Raw genomic sequence first — 17,725 nt, 5'->3', positions numbered from 1 at the left:
GGACAGGCTATTTAACCAAAGGGGCACACGCACTAAGGGACACAGGTGGAAATTGAGTGCCCAAATGAGCCACAGAGCTATTAGAAAGAACTTAGTGTCAGTAGTTAACACTATCGCCCATTAACGACGAAGTATGGAGTAAAAAATTTAGTAGATAAATGTCGACTAATGACGAAGTATGGCGTAAAAAATAAAAAATTTGGCCTGCTTTTGGCTTTCCTGCGAGAGGGGTGCGCCGCGGTATTAGACATTATATGCATATACCCCTGTAGGGAATTTCATTGCGAATACATTGATACCAAAATGAAAGATCTAGGACGAGAATTGAGGTAACAAAGTTGAAAAGAGTAAACACATTTTATTGCTCTTGATGAGCGCTCATAGGGGTAACGTGCTGTCACATTCTCTGTTTGCTGTGGGTGGAACGCCGGGCTTTTGGACTTTATATATGCATATAATCCTGTAGGGAATTCTATTGCGAAAACAATAATACCAAAATGAAAGACCGAGGACGAGAATTGAGGTGAGCAAAGTGAAAAGAGTGTACACATTTCATGGCTCTTTAGCGCTCCCGGGAAACACGCTCTCATTTTCTCTGTTTTGTGCGGGTGGTATGCCGGGCTTTCGTACTTCATATGCATTTAATCATGTAGAGAATTCTATTGCGAACACATTGATATCAAATTGAAAAACCTAGGACAAGAATTAAGATGACAAAGCTGAAAAGAGTATACACTTTTTAGTAATACCTCACTCTCTATTGGAAGGCCCGGCGCACCTTCCTGTTCTCTTCTGGGTAACCACGGCTTGCTTTCATCACGTCGGCGGGTGGAGCGCCCCATGGGTTTTTACATTATATTCATATACTCCTGTTGGGAATTCTATTGTGAACACATTGATACCAAAATGAAAGATCTAGGACGAGAATTGAGGTGACCAAAGTGAAAAGAGTGTACACACATTATCGCTCTTGCGCGCTCCCGGGTAACTCGCTCTCACTTTCTCTGTTAGCTGTCGGTAATAAGCCGGGCTTTTGGAGTTTATATGCTTTTAGTCCTGTAGAGCATTCTATTGCAAACACACTGATACAAAATTGAAAAACCTAGGATGAGAATTAAAGTGACAAAGTTGAAAAGAGTATACACTTTTCAGTATTACCGTGTGCTCCCGCGGAACGCCCAAAATCACTCAGGGTTGCAACCCGCTCTCGCACAAGACAGCACATACCAGGTATGTGTACCTTATTGCTTATAGTGACTTATCGCTTATAAATAAGTACATATGTGACATATTCCAAGCCATATTTTTTTCAAGGCCCTAACTTTTCCTCTCAGTTTTATTAAACAATAAAGATTTTATACAAAATTTGACAATATCCTGAGTTACTTTACAATTAATTTAAATATTTTAGTTTTGTCTTATTATTTTTATAAAACTGTAATATCAATATAGGTATTGGTTCAGTACTAATTGTAATATCTTAACACTTCCGCGCACCAGGCGCGCGACCTCTCCACTATCCCAAAGTGGCCTGAGCGTTTCACGGGAGCGCGCGTAAATTAAGAAAAGTGTATACTCTTTTTCAACTTTGTCACCTTAATTTTCGTCCTACGATATTCAATTTGGTATCTATGTGTTCGCAATAGAATTCTCTAGCGGATAAAATGCATATAAGCTCCATAAGCCCGGCTTACCACCAGCAGCAAACAGAGAAAGTGCGAGCGAGTGACCTGCGAGCGCTCAAGAGGGATAAAATGTTTTCAGTCAGTCTCTGGTCACCTCAATTATCGTCCTAGGTCTTTCATTTTGGTATCAATGTGTTCGCAATAGAATTCCCAACAGACCTATATGCATATAATATAAAAAACAGCCACGATCTCCACCCACCGACATGATGAAAACAGGCCGCGGTTACAAGAAAGAGAGCGCTGCGCCACCCCAAGGCGCTTCTCACTATGAAAAGTGAATAATCTTTTCAACTTTGTCATCTCAATTCTCGTCCTAGGTTTGTCAATTTGGTATCAATGTGTTCACAATAGAATTCTCTAAAGGACTAAATGCATATAAAGGCCAAAAGCCCGGCGAGAAAGTGAGAGCGTGTTACCCGGGAGCGAGCCAGAGCAATAAAATGTGTACACTCTTCACTTTGGACATCTCAATTCTCGTTTTAAGTCTTTCATTTTGGTATCATTGTCTTCGCAATAGAATTCCCTACAGGAGTATGCAAATATAAAGTCCGGCGTAGCACCCACAGCAAACAGAGAAAGTAACAGAGCATAATCCCAGTGAGCGCCAATAAAATGGGTATTCTGTTTTCAACTTTGTTACCTCAATTCTGGTACCAGGACTTTAATTTTGGTATCAATGTATTTGCAATGAAATTCCCTACAAGCATATATGCATATAATGTGCAAAACCGCAGCAAAACCTTCCCCCAAAAAAACACTACTGTTGCCGCGCTTAGGACTCAATGCTGAGTCCTCGCCGGACTTGCCCGTTTTGCAGAAGACTCAATGCTGAGTCATCGCCGGGCGAAAGTGTTAACATACTAAGAAGGTTAGGTTAGGTTGTGGTTTTCTATTGAGCATTTCAATGTAAACTCAAATATTCACAATACATTAGTATGTCACATATGCACTTATTCATAAGCAAGATATTGACTATAAGCAAGTGCGAGAATGGGTTGCGAGATAGTAGAGCGCTTGCTCGCCCAGAGCGCGAAAGTAATGATTATTAACAGACGGAATTCATTAGGAAGTTATGTGGTGGAGGCAGATTCCATATACAGTTTCAAATGTAGATATGATAGAGCCCAATAGGCTCAGGAACCTATACGATTGACAGATGAGAGGCGGGACCAAAGAGTCAAAGCTCAACCCTTGCAAGCACAACTAGGTGAGACAACTAGGCGAGTACAGACTCTTACTGTGTGCAATCCAAAAGCTGACAGACATTCCAACCTGGCTGATTGGCTAGCTTCTCTAAGGAACTTGCCAAGAACCACAAATATTTTTCATACTCGCTAATAGTACGAATTCAATTAATCTTCATTTGTGTACAAACTGGAAATGCAGCTGTGAGTATTCTCCATGAGTAAATAATGAGGTACATCTCCCTGGATCTATGAGATAAACAAGCAGGTATATAGCTCGCTCATAAGTCAAGCCTGGCCTCGGGCCGGCCTTGGGGAGAAGAACTCCCAGAACCCCATCAACCAGGTATCAACCAGGTGTCCCTAAGAGTTCCGCAATCTATAAAGTATATGAGGTACATCTCTAATGGCCCTAAGGTTCCCAGGATCTATAAGGTAAATGATGTATACCTCTCGTGTCACTAAGAGTACCAGTACTGGGATCTATAACGTAAACGAGTATCACTGTCATGTCCCAAAAGTCCTACAATCAATGAACCAAACAGTTCAACAGTCCAGGTATAAAAAGCTAGTAGAGTTTTTTACATAATTTTCTCCATGAACTTTAAACTTGCATGAAACTTCACATCTTTCACAGAGTCAATTAAAAATTTTCAGCAATTTTTTTATGATAATTACTTAAAAGTTGCATTTGTTTCACCTTTATTAGAGTACTTGTACGAGCCTTGTTTTAGAAGACGTGCACTGCTTTTCAGAGTGTACTGCATTACAAATGACAGATCCAGAGGTGCAGTGGTAATTGGTTCAGTTAAACACAGTTACCTTAAAGTGCTTCAGATATAATCCCCATTGTCAAGGAAATGAAGCCTGCACTTTGTCTCATTAAGGTCTCCCTCCTAGGTCAACTACTCGCCTTTCCCAGGATGCAACCCACAACAGTTGCCAAAGTCCAGGGTACCTATTTTACTGCTAGGCGAGCCAAGGAACCTGTGTTCAATCTCAGGGCAGGACAGAAATGGTTGTGGTCATTTTCCTTTCACCTAGCAGTAAATAGGTACCTGGGAGTTGGGCAACTGTTGTGGGGTTGCATTCCGGGGAGGGTCAGTAGTTGGCCCTAGGGAGACCACGATAAGCCTTAGTACATGCATCCTATTCCCAACACCGGGAAATACTAAGTGGTGTAATGTATCACATACTTTATCATGGTCTACATCAGATAAGCACACACTTTAATATGAAGACTTAAAACTTCTCAATAAAGTCAAATCTTGTGCTGTACAGTATTAGCTAATGCAAGTGTTTTGGCTCTACAAAATATATACAGTACAGTATTTAGATATACACGTACAGTATATACAGTATTAAATAATTTTTTCTTGTAATACAAACCAAAATCCAAAATAATATGAAATTATTTCTGCTAGGACAACTAAACTAAGCAATCATTTCTCGGGTCACTTACCCATAGCTTCCTCATTTTCATCTTGTATGTCAATATCTTTGGAAAAGCCATTAGAAAATCCATTACTGTGACTGGTATCTCCAAGGCTGTTGTTAAAATCTTGTAAATGGTGACTATTTGCTTCCATACATTCCATCTCTGTATCACTGTCATGCATATTTGATGATGAATTAGATGACGACGACGACGCCGATGATGACGATGAACCCGAGGGTGCTGGTGGATGAATAACTGGAGTGGTTCCATTTGTTGCACTGGGCGGGCTTGTGGCGCGGAGATCCTGAGCATTGCGCTGATTGAGCTCCTCAGTGGTGACGGGTGAGGTGGAAGTTGGCCCACTACCTACGACATTCTTGGTGGACTGGATGACTGATGTGTGCTGCTGAATGACTGGTGTAGAGGTGGTGGAGGAGGAGGGAGGAGTGGACGATGTGCCTGAGAAGATAAACACAACTCAGTCTACCATTTCAAGGGTTAAAGTCTTCCACTACAGATTGAGTAAATGAAAAATAGAACGAGTGAGAGGAGATGGAAGCCTCATTGATGAGTCAACTTGGTAAACAAAGTAAACAGTAGCAAAGCACTCAAGCAATGTACAAGTCTTGGTTCCTTTCATATTGTTCAATACAACAATAGGCTCAGTGAATCTACAGTACCGTAGATTATTGACGTTGGTGTATTTGTTGCACTCCATTTAGTTAAGAATGGAAAATATCTGGCTTACAGAGAGATTTAACAGACCTTCCATAATCCTTGTGCAATGGGGAGAGACTTTAAGGGAGAGCTTGGAGAGCTACCTGATGCACAGAACTTGCACTGTAGTGACAGCTGTTTCAGCATGAAAATAATTCTTCATGAATTTCACCAAAATTTGATACATGTGTCGGCATGGAAGAGTCAAAAGGGAACATGTGTAAATTTTCTCATATATCAAATTGTTTAACTTAACGAGTCAAAAGGGAATATATGTGGCTTTTCTCGTAGATCAAGTTGTTCAACTTAATGGTGGGATATAACAAATTTTTAAGGTCATAAATCGAGCATCTCAGGTCGACTTTCATTTATTATACCATTTATATTTAAGCTACTATCACAATATATTGCTTCACAGGAGATGTGATATCTCCAGAATGCACCATTTACCATATTAATTAACACTTTCGCACTCTCGTGGCGCCCCTGGCGTCCCAAATTTTTCTCTCGAGTCCGAGCATTGGACACAAGCACGAGTCCAACAAAAAGTATTTGTATAAAATTAATTTTTTATCTGATCGACTTTGGGATAGTTTAAAAATGAGCGCCTTTAAGTTGCACACAATTTGATACCAAAATGAAAGATGTAACACGAAACTTGATGTCAGAACACTTGAAAGATTATAAATACGTTTTTGGTCAAAAATTTTAAAATATTTGTTAAAATTCTATTTATTGTGCTATTATTATGGACTAGTTTTAAAATGCGCGCCTTTACATTGTGAACAATTTCATACCAAAATGAAAGATGAAACAAAAATTTATGTCAGAACACTGTAAAGATATAAATAATTTTGTGATGATGCGTGTCCAAAATTAAAATATTTGTTAAAATTCCAGTTATTGCTCTATTATTATGGGACTAGTTTTAAAATACGCGCCTTTATATTGCAAACAATTTGATACCAAAATGAAAGATGTAACACGAAAATCGATGTTATCAAACCGAACGAGTATACACATTAGGCTGCGGTGTACAAATTGGTGCTTGTTCACGGGTAACTTTAGGCTTTCCTGTGGAGAGTCACGCCAGGCTTTTGGACATTATATGCATATACACCTGCAGGGAATTTAATTGCGAACACAATGATACCAAAACGAACAACGTAACACGAGAATTAAGGTGAGAAAACTGAAACGAGTATACACATTTCAGTGTCGCCGCGAGCTCGACCGCACGCTTCCCCGCACACTGGGGACATGACCTTAAAGTTTGCGGAGCGCATGCCCAAGGCGCGAAAGTGTTAATCATCCATCGATCTCTTCTCTTTCATCTTATTCCCTTTTAGAGCTCACACCTCTCAAATGCTAACATACATATGCCTAACACCACACCTCTTCTAATACCCGTCTACCTCGTGGAATATTTCTAAGAAATCTTTATACATCTTTGCCTTCAAGAACAATGGCTACCTTCCCACTAACCCTTAAACAACTCCAATCACTATCTACAATTACCTCCTGTGATCCAGTCATTATTTAAGATTACTTCCTGTGCTCAAATCGCCAAAATGTTTTATATTAGTTTTGTGAACTATTTTGTCATGTGCACCATAATGTATGAGTTTTAATTAGCCAAGTCATTGAGGGGTAAATTTCTATACTTTGCTCTGGGGAACACACACCATACACACCATCACCACATTCTTGCACTCAACAGTCAAGACCCAGTCTCAAATGAGAAGGTTCAGTGTCCCCAATTCTCCACTCAAATCATGATATCCTTGAAATTTCCCACTCCTGGTTCACCACTTCTGCTCTTAACCCCATGCACACCAAAGATGCCATTAATAATGGCACTGAATGGTATTATTATGGTATTTCCATTTTCTTCACAATTCCTTTTGGGGAGAGGCTTAATAAAATCATATGTTGAATATTTCCAATAGATTCAAGACTCCTCTCTAAGATTCTGCTTCCCAAACCTATCCTTGCATTCATATATAATAAAATGTCAAACTAAAAAAAAAAAAAAACAGCATTGAATGTAATGAAACGCCATTTTCTGGGCGAGACCCGGAGGCTCCCTGAAGCTATACCAGTCTGATGTGTATATATTAGACCGGGGCAACAGTCAATCGAAGGAGTTCTAGGCCTACTAGGAACCAGAGCCAGAACCTGGCCCCCTCAAGAAAGGCACAAGGAGCAATGGCCTAAAGACACCCCCGTGTAATTGGAAGCAGTCTTTGTCTGCCATCTACCAGGTCAGGTATCCAGAAAGGTAGGAATTTCAAAACAAACTACTGCTGGCCAAAAAATTGCAAACCGAAAGGCGAAAAAGCAAACAGAACTCCCCAATCAAAACCTGGAAAACAAACATGACGTCACCACAACCGCTGCGCATCCGTCTGCGCAACCCCCCTCCCCGGGAGAGGGACAAGGTGGGGCCCAGACCTCCACGCCGGCAACTCTCCCCAGTTCAGAGGCCGAGTATCAAAAATGCAATAACCACTGACCGGAGGGAGGGAGGGATGCCAAGGAGCCTCCAGGTCTCACCCAGAAAATGGCGTTTCATTACATTCAACGCTGGTTTTCTGTGGAGCCCCCCTTCGGTTCCCCGGAGCTATTTAACTAAAGACAAGGAAAAAGGGACTCACCTGGGAGGCGGTTATCACTCGCTCCTCAACTCAAGGTTGAGACAACTGTTCGCACCCTGCGACTCAAGACTAAACACACCCGAGCAGAACATTAACAAGGTAACAGGCAGCCAGGACCCTGATCAACCTCCAAAAGCCCCATGCCCGAAGATAGGCCAGGACATATTACCAAAACAGCAGCCGAATGCTGAACTTACGAAAGGCGTGGGCATGGGGATAGGCCGCAGGCTGGCAGGACCGAATAATCCTGCGGACAACCTGGGAGAAGGGAAACAAGGTCAACCCAAGGCGTGTCCTCTGCCACAGAGTCTGTGGCACACAAATACCGGTGAAGAGCCACAGATACAAAACATGATGCACCCCCCGCCGAACCAACAAATCATCAACCACCCAAGGACCCCCTCGGAAAGCAGCAGACTCATTCATCGTCAGAAAGAAGGAGAAGGCTGCAAACGAACAAAACGACCACCAGGATCGAATGAGCAGAAATCCCTGTGCTGGAGGAGAGCATGAAGCTCCCCGACCCGACCCCCAGAGGCCAAAGTCAACAAGAAAAAACCTTAGAAAAACAGTCCTGAACCAAGGGGGCCACCACAAATGAGGAGAAATGAGAAAAGAGAACACACGGTCCAATGACCAGGATGGCTCAGGCGGTTCATGAGCAGACTGGAGGTGAAACAATGCCTGAGAAAGCTTGCGGAACGGAGCAGAAGTGACATCCACCCCGAATGCAAGCTGCTGTGGCTCTGCCAATGCCGCACAAAACGAGGCGACAGTATTTGGCATAAGATGACGGTCCTGAAAAAACCAAGAGAGAAAGGTCGAAACAACCATGATCAGAAATCAAAGACAACCTACGAAGAGACAAAAATTCCGAAAGGACCGCCAGGAAATTTCATACTGCCGTCTAGACGAAACTCACAGGAGGGACACCATCAACGAAGCCACCTGATCACCATACAACTGGTGAATCACCCGCGTCAAAAAGACCAGATGCGAAGAGTGGAGAAGATCGAACCAGCCACGTTCTGGACCAGACTGATCTGCTGGAATTGGCGGAGCCGCGGGAAGACCCTCAGGTTCGGACAGCGAGCCAGAAGCGCCTGAAACCAAGGCTGGCCCGGGCACTAAGGAGCCAACAGGACTACTCTCCCTTGGTAAGTCTCTAACCGAGCCACGATCCAGAGCAACAACCAGACCGGAAGGAAGAGGTACAGGTAACTCCGCCTCGACCAGTCAAGCCAAAAGGGCGGACTGGTCCAGCTGAACCCCCAAGGGCGGGCAATCACCAAGCAGTGACTGAACCACACTGTCAGGTAGCCGCTCCTGAACGGCTCATGGAAGATAACCCTGAAGCCGCAAAGGCAGTACTTATGGGGCATCTAGGGAAGGTAGCCCTAGGTGCATGTAGCCCCAGTACTCTTGTGTTACTCCTGGCTCACACACCACCAATACAGAGCAACAATACCGCACTGCAGCACTGCGCAAAGCGTGGAGCCAGAGCATTCACCATCACAACAGCCTTTGAACTGGGAAGAGTTGCTGGCGTAGAGGTCTGGGACCCATCCCCCTCCCGGGGAAGGAAGGGTTGCACATATGGATGCGTGTCGGTTGTGATGACGTCATGTTTGTTTCCCTGTTTTTGATTGGGGAGTTCTGTTTGTTTTTTTCGCCTTTCGGTTTGCAATTTTTTGGCCAGCAGTAGTTTGCTTTGAAATTCCTACCTTTCTGGGTACCTGAAGTGGTAGATGGCAGACAAAGACTGCTTTCAATTACACGGGGGTGTCTTTAGGCCATTGCTTCTCGTGCCTCTCTTGAGGGGGGCCAGGTTCTGGCTCTGGTCCCCGGTAGGCTTAGAACTCCTTCGATTGACTGCCGCCACGGTCTAATATATACACATCAGCCCGGTATAGCTCCGGGGAGCTAAAGGGGCTCTCCGCAGAAAAAACACATCATTCTAGGAGATGAATTCAGTATTGACCTGTGTCAACAAAATAGCCCTTAAGTCGACCATTTCCTAAACAGCATGAACTCCTGTATGCTAATCCCCAAAATCACCAAGCCCATCTGAATCACTCAACATCCGTTACTACCTTGGATCACTTATGGACCAACATAACAGCTCCCTTTGCAGCTGGTATAATCACTGACAGAACAACTGACCACTCTCCTATCTTCCTCATAGCAAACATGGACATAACAGCACCAGATACCAAGAAACTTACTTTCAGGTTACACAATGAAACAGCAATAGGCAGTCTCACAAATGCACTTCACAATATAAACTGGGAATCTGAAGTCAATAATACACAGGATATAAATTCATTATCTGTCTTAATCTATCTTGATCTATCTTGAGATGATTAGCTAACATCTTCCTTTCCAAAACTCTAAGCCTTTACAACACACACTGTAGTCTCCTCACCAAGCGAGTAACTGACAAAAGATTAAAAAAAAAAAAAAAACTGGCTCACAAAGGGCATGCTTAAAGCAATCAACAAGAAACATGAATATGAAAAAAACTTAGGATTGGTCTAGTTACAAAACAAGTAGTTAAGAGGTACTCCTCAATGCTTACTAGCATAAGACGAGCAAAATTTTCCTATTATAAGAGTAGATTCAAAGAAGCAAAAGGCAACATGAAAAGCACATGGAGAGCCATCTCTAACATCCTAGGAACTAAACAACATTCACATAACCAGATAAACATCTCCAAGGATGGTTATACACATGCAACAGATTTAGAAACGGCAACTGAATTTAATAGCTTCTTTTCATCCGTTGGTGCTAACCTTGCCAGAAAAATCCCACAGACTCAGACACATGTTACTACATATCTTACAGGCAGCTACCCAAACTCTCTTCTCCTTTAACCAGTCAGCCCTACAGATGTTGTGTCCATCATTCACTCACTAAAAACCACAGCTGAGAACATTAGTGAAATACCATCCCATGGTATACAAGAATGCCTCCCATGCCCCTTGCACCACCCAAAGCTCTGTTGTTCAACAAATCTCTATGAGTGTCATACCTACCCTGATATCTTTAATAAAGCATGAGTAATGCCAGTTCATAAAGGAGGCAATATGGCAGATATAAACAATTACAGACCAATATCAAATCTACCTATATTATAAAAAATATTTGAAAAAATTATTTACAAACAGCTCTACTCCTACCTTGTACAAGTCAACTTACCAAGTCCCTGTCAGCTTGCTTTCATTCCCAAAGAGTACCAATGATGCAATTATTAGTCTGCTTGATATAATCTCCTCAGCCCTTGACAAAAATGAGTTCCCAATTGGACTCTTCATTGATCTGAGAAAGGCCTTTGATGCTGTTAACCATAACTACCTCTTACTTAAACTTCACCATCATGGAATCCGAGGCCTTGCTCTGGACTATATTCGATCCTATTTTAGTGACAGACGCCAATAAGTAGCCATCAATGATATAACTTCTCCCACTCTATCATTAACCATAAGAGTACCACAGAGCAGCATCCTAGGACCTCTCTTATTTCTTATATACATCAATGATCTGCCTAATGTCTCTAACATTCTTAAACCTATATTATTTGCTGACAATACCACCTTCATCTACTCAGACCCCAGCCCACACACACCAAATAATGTTGCAAATAACGAATTATAAAAGGTTCACTCATGGATGTCAACCAACAAACTCACACTAAACATATACAAGACCTATTACATCTTATTTGGAAGCAAATCAACAAATGAAATTCAGCTTTAGATAGACAATGTTAACATCAGCAATAAAAATGATGGAAAGTTCCTTGGCCTATACATAGACAAGAGACAACTTCAGCACCCACATACAACTATCTACTCAAATGTAGATATGATAGAGCCCAATAGGCTCAGGAATCTGTACACCAGTTGATTAACAGTTGAGAGCCGGAACCAAAGAGCCAAAGCTCAACCCCAACAAGCACAACTAGGCGAGTACAACACAAAACCAAGAAAGTGTCAAAAATGGTCGGAATACTTTCTAAAATCAGTTATTATGTTCCCCACTCTGCTCTCCTCTCATTATACTACGCACTAATCTATTCCTATCTTACATACGGTATCCGTGCATGGGGCTCAACCACTGCAGACTACCTCAAGCCCATCATCATCACCCAGCAAAAATCTGCAATCAAAACAATAACAAACTATTTTCAGACACCACTTAGCCCCCCCCTGTTTAAATCCCTAAACATACTAAACATTAACACACTCCACACATTCTCCTGTGCCATTTAAATGTACAAAACCTTGTTTCTAAATGCAAATCCTGATCTGAAACTCTTCCTTGACAGATGCAATAAAACCCATAATCACCACACCAGAAATATATCTCTCTTTTATATCCCCAGTCAAACTAAATCTGTGTAAACACTATATGCAGTGTTTATATAGTGTTTACTATATGCAGTAAACACTATATAAAGGGACAATAGACTTGAGAATGGTCCAGGACGGACCGAAACGTCGTTGTCCCTTCACCCTCTAGTGTGTGTGGTCTATTCAACACTATATAAAGGGACCTAGTCTATGGAACTCACTTCCTAATGAAAAGCTGTCCAACCTACGCCTCATTCAAAAGTAAAACCAAAAAGTACCTAATTTCATCCTCATAGTTTTTTTCCTAGTGCTTTAAACTCACACTGTATCTTTTGCTATTCACTGCCCCAATATATGTGCCTAAACCATACAACTTCATCATTGTAATCACTGCTATCATCTTATATCTTGGTTATTATATTAAATGCATATTTTACTACAATATACAGTACACGTACCTAGAAATAATCCTCAAATTATGCTACAATGTACCTGTTGATAATCCTCAAATTTTTCTATAATGTACCTACTAATCATCTTCAAATTTTCTTACCATGTACCTGTTAACATTTTTCCATTTTGTTAGAAATTACCTACTTAAAATTATCTGTTAGATTAATTTAAGGACCTGTCCGAAATGTTATGCTCTCATAAGAAACCTTCTTGTAAATAAATAAATAAATAAATAAATAAAATAAATGTGCTTAATAAAAATAACTACAAGTTGGAGCACAGCTATTAATTAAATTTAGTGTCTTGGTCATCAAACAATCCTTTCACCCCTAAATCACTAACTGGAGAGAACCATTCTCTCCAGTTAGTGATTGGTTACTGTACCTTTATACAGTACTCTATGTTTAAAATTGTAAAAAAACAGTATTGAATGTAATGAAATGCCATTTTCTGGGTATGCCCGGAGCTATCGGACTAATATGTGATATATTAGACCGAGGCATTAGTCTAAAGAGTTCGTCGACCCAAAGGGGACCATGAGCCAGAACCTGACCCCCCTCAGAGAGGTTGCAGGGAGCAATGGCCTTGGAAAAACCCCCTGTGGTAGGTTTTTTTTTTCTTATCTGCCATGGACCAGGGTTAGGCACCCAGAAAGGTAGGCATAACAAAACAAACCCCACATGGTAAGAAAATCACAACTAAAAACCGAAAATTGAGGTGGAACTCCCTCCAATCTCAAGGAAACAAGCAAAAAAGCAAACATCACAGCCCACTGCTGTGCCACTTGTCCACACAGCCTTGTCCTCCCCATGCCGGCTACCCAGCACTCCAGTTCGGAAGTTAAGCGTCAAGCAACGCAAAAAATGGCCGACCGGAGGGGGGGGGGAGGGTTGCCAGGAAGCCTCTGGGCCTCACCCAGAAAATGGCATTTCATTACATTCAATGCCCGTTTTCTGTGGAGAGCCCCTTCAGCTCCCTGGAGCTACATAACCAAAGATAAGGAAAAGAGGGACTTACCCAGGAGGGGGCTGCCACAAACTCCTCAACGCAAAGTCGAGACAACTGGCTACAACATACAACCTGCTACCCAAAGCAACACAAGAATGCTCAGGAGAAGGAACGTTTACCAAACAACGAGCAGCCAGGACCCTGTTCGACCTCCAAAATCCCCATGCTTGAATGTCAACCCACGACATGTCGCCAAACATGGCAGCCAAAGCAGCGCAGCAAACTTCCTAACGTCATGGGCACGAGAATAGACTGCAGGATGGCTAGACATAATAATCCTGCGGACGACCTAAGAGACTCGAGCCCTGGAACAGGGAACGAGGGAAACCGAATCAACCCAAAGCTCATCCCCGGCCACCGAAACTGAAGTGCACAGCTAACAGCATAGACACGCAACCGGACACATGATGCACTCCCGGCCTGACCTACCAAGCATCAATGACCCAAGGATCCCTCCGGAGCAGTCTCATTTTTCGCCAGAAAAGAAAGAGAAGGCTGCAATCAACCAAACCTACCACCAGGACCGAAAGAGCAGAAACCCCTGCCCCAGAGAAGAGAATGCAGCTCCCCAACCCAACCCCCAGAGGCCAATGCCAACAGAAACAGAGCCTTGGAAAAAAATCTTGAACCAAAGGAGCCACCCACAAACCGAGGAGAAGAAAGATAGGAGAGCACCCTGTAACAGGACCAGGACGGCTCAGGTGGCGCATAAGCAGACCGGAGGTGAAACAAAGCACAAGAAAGCTTACAGAATGGTGCAGAAGCGACATCCACCCCAAACGCAAGCTGGAGTGACTCTTTGGCAAAATGATGGTCCTGAAAAAGCCAAGACAGAAAGGACAAAACAGCTTGATCAGAAATAGAAGACAACCTATGAAGAGAGAGAAAATGGCGGAAAGAATGCCAGGAAACTTCATACTGTTGCCGAGACGAAGCTCTCAGGTAGGAAACCATCAATGAAGCCACCTGAACACCATATAAATGGTGATAAACCTGCGTCAAAATGACCAGATGCAAAGAGCAGAAGAGAAGACCGAACCAGCCGTAAATGTAAGGGACTGGTCCGATCTGCTCGAAGAGGCGGAGCTGCAGGAAACTTCCCGGGTTCGCACACCGAACCGGTAGGGAGCCGGTCAGCCGAGCGGACAGCATGCTGGACTTGTGATCCTGTGGTCCTGGGTTCGATCCCAGACGCCGGCGAGAAACAATGGGCAGAGTTTCTTTCACCCTATGACCCTGTTACCTAGCAGTAAAATAGGTACCTGGGTGTTAGTCAGCTGTCACGGGCTGCTTCCTGGGGTGGAGGCCTGGTCGCAGACCGGGCCGCAGGAACACTAAAAAGCCCCGAAATCATCTCAAGAAGATATCTCAAGATAACCGCGCAAGCAGCACCTGGAATCAAGGCTGGGCCGGCCACCAAGGGGCTACAAGGACTACTCTCCAGTGGTAGGACTCTAACCAAGCCAGAACCCAAAGCAACCGCTGAACCAGGGATAAGATGAACAGGTAACCCCACCTCGACCAGTCCTGCCTAAAGGCATCCACCGCGACAGGGGAATGGACCAAGATAGGCCATACGCCAGGACGTTGGATACTCCCCGGATATGAACTGCACGAAGAGCCAAACCCAAAGGAGCCAGCAGACAAGCCACTCGAAGCGAACAGCCCCAAAGAAGCAAGGGCCGAAGAGAATCCCCGCAGTTCAGGCAACGAACCACCAGAGAACAGTCCAAATGGAGCCGGATGTTTCGAACCCCGAGCGACCCAACCCCCGAAGCAAAAGCCAAACCGAAGCAAACTCCCACACTGTGCTGTGAGCCCAACGGAAGAATGTACCCCACCGACCCTGGCCGGCCTGGTGAGCACCGGTCACAAAGCCCCAGCCGAGAGACAACACGTCCGTGAACACATCAAGTGAGGGTTCGGGGAGGCACCAAGGCACTGAACCCCAAAACCCCCGAAGAGGAAGCCGGCGACGCAGCAACCAACGCAAGGCCCTAGAATACGAACCCAGCGATCGCTAGAGAAGCGGAAGGGGCATCCCTGACAGAACCAGAACAGATGCCAAAGCCAAATCTGAGCCAGCAGGTAGACCAGCATGGCAAAGTTCAAACTCCTGCACAAACTGCTCGAGCAACTGCCAAGTGACCCGGGATCCCCCAGAAACAGCCGAAGGCAGGAGAGCAGCCGCAGCAATGCCTCCAGCGGGAGAGACATGGAAGCGGTCTGAGAGTCCCAATCAAGACCCAGCCAGGTCTGAATCTGGGACAGAACCAGATGGGACTACCTCTACTTCACCAGGAACCCAAACCTGGCTAGCTGGGAAAGAACCACACCCCTGGCGAGCAGACAAGCGGACCAACTGGGAGCCCACACCAGCCAGTCGTCGAAGTAGGCCAGGACCCAAACTCCTATCAGATGCAGATGGGTCACCACGACCCGGGTAAGACGCATGAATAGGCGAAGTGCCAGATTCAAGCCAAAAGGAAGGCAACGAAAAACACCCTTCCACAAAACTTAACCAGTCCCTGAATCCCCAGATGACTAGGAATATGCCAATATGCATCCTTGAGGTCCAGAGACACCCATCCAGGCACCCGGCTTCAGAAGAAGCTGGACCTGATACAGAGTAGTCATCTGAAAGGAGGGGCAAGGAATCCAGGGGTTCAGATGGGACAAGTCCAGAATGAACCTCAGATCTGCACAGACCCGTTTCGGCACTGGAAACAGGCAGGAAACCCACCTGAGGAACGGGGGTCATGTTGACCACGCCCAAACGCGCACACTCCAAGATGACCTGACGAAGTGCAAGGGCACCCCCGGAACCCCCAAAGGGAAAGGAGCCACCCAACGCCATCACAGGCCAGATGACATGACCATATATGCCCATGAATCGTGGGACCAAGCGCGAGCAAACAGGGTGAGCCTTCCCCCCCCCCCCTTCGCCCCATCAATGAGGCGAACCGCAAAAAGGCCAATGCCCCTAACGAGAAGCCGACCGCCAAACAGAGTGATCGTCGCGCTGACCAGACAACGCTAGCTCCGAAGGCAACGTCGTCTCAAAAGCTGGCACCAATGACCCACCTTGACTAGCGGAACCCCGAGCCCTGTCATGACCCTTTCGAGAAGGCTGAGAATGGCCACCCGGGAGAACCAACAAATCCAACATAGGACGACAACTAGACAAAGCCGCCTGCAGAAACTGCGTGGCAACAGATTCCGCAAACAGCAATGGACAAAACAGTGATGAAAACCCAAGGCTAGGATCGAAGGGAGTTCTTCTCTTTTCGGTTTTTAGTTGTAATTATCTTACCATGTGGTGTTAGTTTTGTTATGCCTACCTTTCTGGGTGACAAACCCCGGTCGATGGCAGATAAGGAAAAACCTCAACCACAGGAGGGTTTTCCAGGACCATTGCTCCCTGCAACCTCTCTGAGGAGGCTAGGTTCTGGCTCGTGATCCCTGGTAGGTCGAACTCCTTAGACTAATGCTCCGGTCTAATATATCACGCATTAGCACGATAACTCCAGGGAGCTAAAAGGACTCCCCACAGAAATGAACTGTTACATTATAGTATCAATGCTGTACTGATGAATTCAAAACTGAATTCAAAATGAATTTAAAACTCTTCTTCGTTGCTTACCAGGAACTGGATCTGTAGTCCTACCGTTGGACCAACATGGAGGTGATGGGGAGGACTCGTGTGTTGGCGGACGAGACGGAGACCTCGAAACCCCTCGAACTTCAGTATCTGTACCATTTACCATTTCTATAAACTGTCGCACCTGTAATATTATGGCTGATTCAACATTCTCAATTTAAGATTCAATTATCCTGTTTGCCCATAAACACACTAACAGCAGTACATGCCACCCCACAGTTCAGTAACACAGGACCTAGTACAATATATAATATGGCATCAATATACTGTACAATACTGGGGCCTGACAGCTGAGTGGACAGCATTTCGGATTCGTAGTCCTGAGGTTTCAGGTTCGATCCCAGTGGAGGCGGAAACAAACGGGCAGAGTTTCTTTCACCCTGATGCACCTGTTACCTAGCAGTAATATGTACCTGGTAGTTATACAGCTACTACGGGCTGCTTCCTAGGGGTGTGTAACGAAAAGGGGGCCTGGTCGAGGACCGGGCCGCGGGGATGCTAAGCCCCGAAATCATCTCAAGGTAACTTCAAGATAATCAGGAGTTAAACCCCCAAACCTGGACAAAC

The 17,725-nt window shown here is 44.4% G+C and overlaps 1 protein-coding gene across 2 annotated transcripts in view; it reads right to left on the bottom strand.

The window, feature by feature from the left end:
* The window catches only part of RanBPM (Ran-binding protein M), an 81,864-nt gene that overhangs the window by 22,305 nt on the left and 41,834 nt on the right, over positions 1 to 17,725 (bottom strand). The window contains exons 8-9 of one of the 2 annotated variants that reach the window (XM_045742127.2): positions 17,141 to 17,282; positions 4,335 to 4,769 (exon numbers count right to left, since the gene is read on the bottom strand). In XM_045742127.2, the coding sequence (XP_045598083.1) occupies positions 4,335 to 4,769; positions 17,141 to 17,282 (577 nt within the window). The remainder of the gene's footprint in view (positions 1 to 4,334; positions 4,770 to 17,140; positions 17,283 to 17,725) is intronic. The other variant, XM_045742128.2, reaches the window with a different exon arrangement.

This window comes from Procambarus clarkii, chromosome 40 (genome assembly GCF_040958095.1).
Source record: "Procambarus clarkii isolate CNS0578487 chromosome 40, FALCON_Pclarkii_2.0, whole genome shotgun sequence".
In the NCBI taxonomy this organism is placed as follows: Eukaryota; Metazoa; Arthropoda; class Malacostraca; order Decapoda; family Cambaridae; genus Procambarus; species Procambarus clarkii.
The sequence above is the reverse complement of the archived record's forward strand: the minus strand, read 5'-3'. Positions and strand labels throughout refer to the sequence as shown.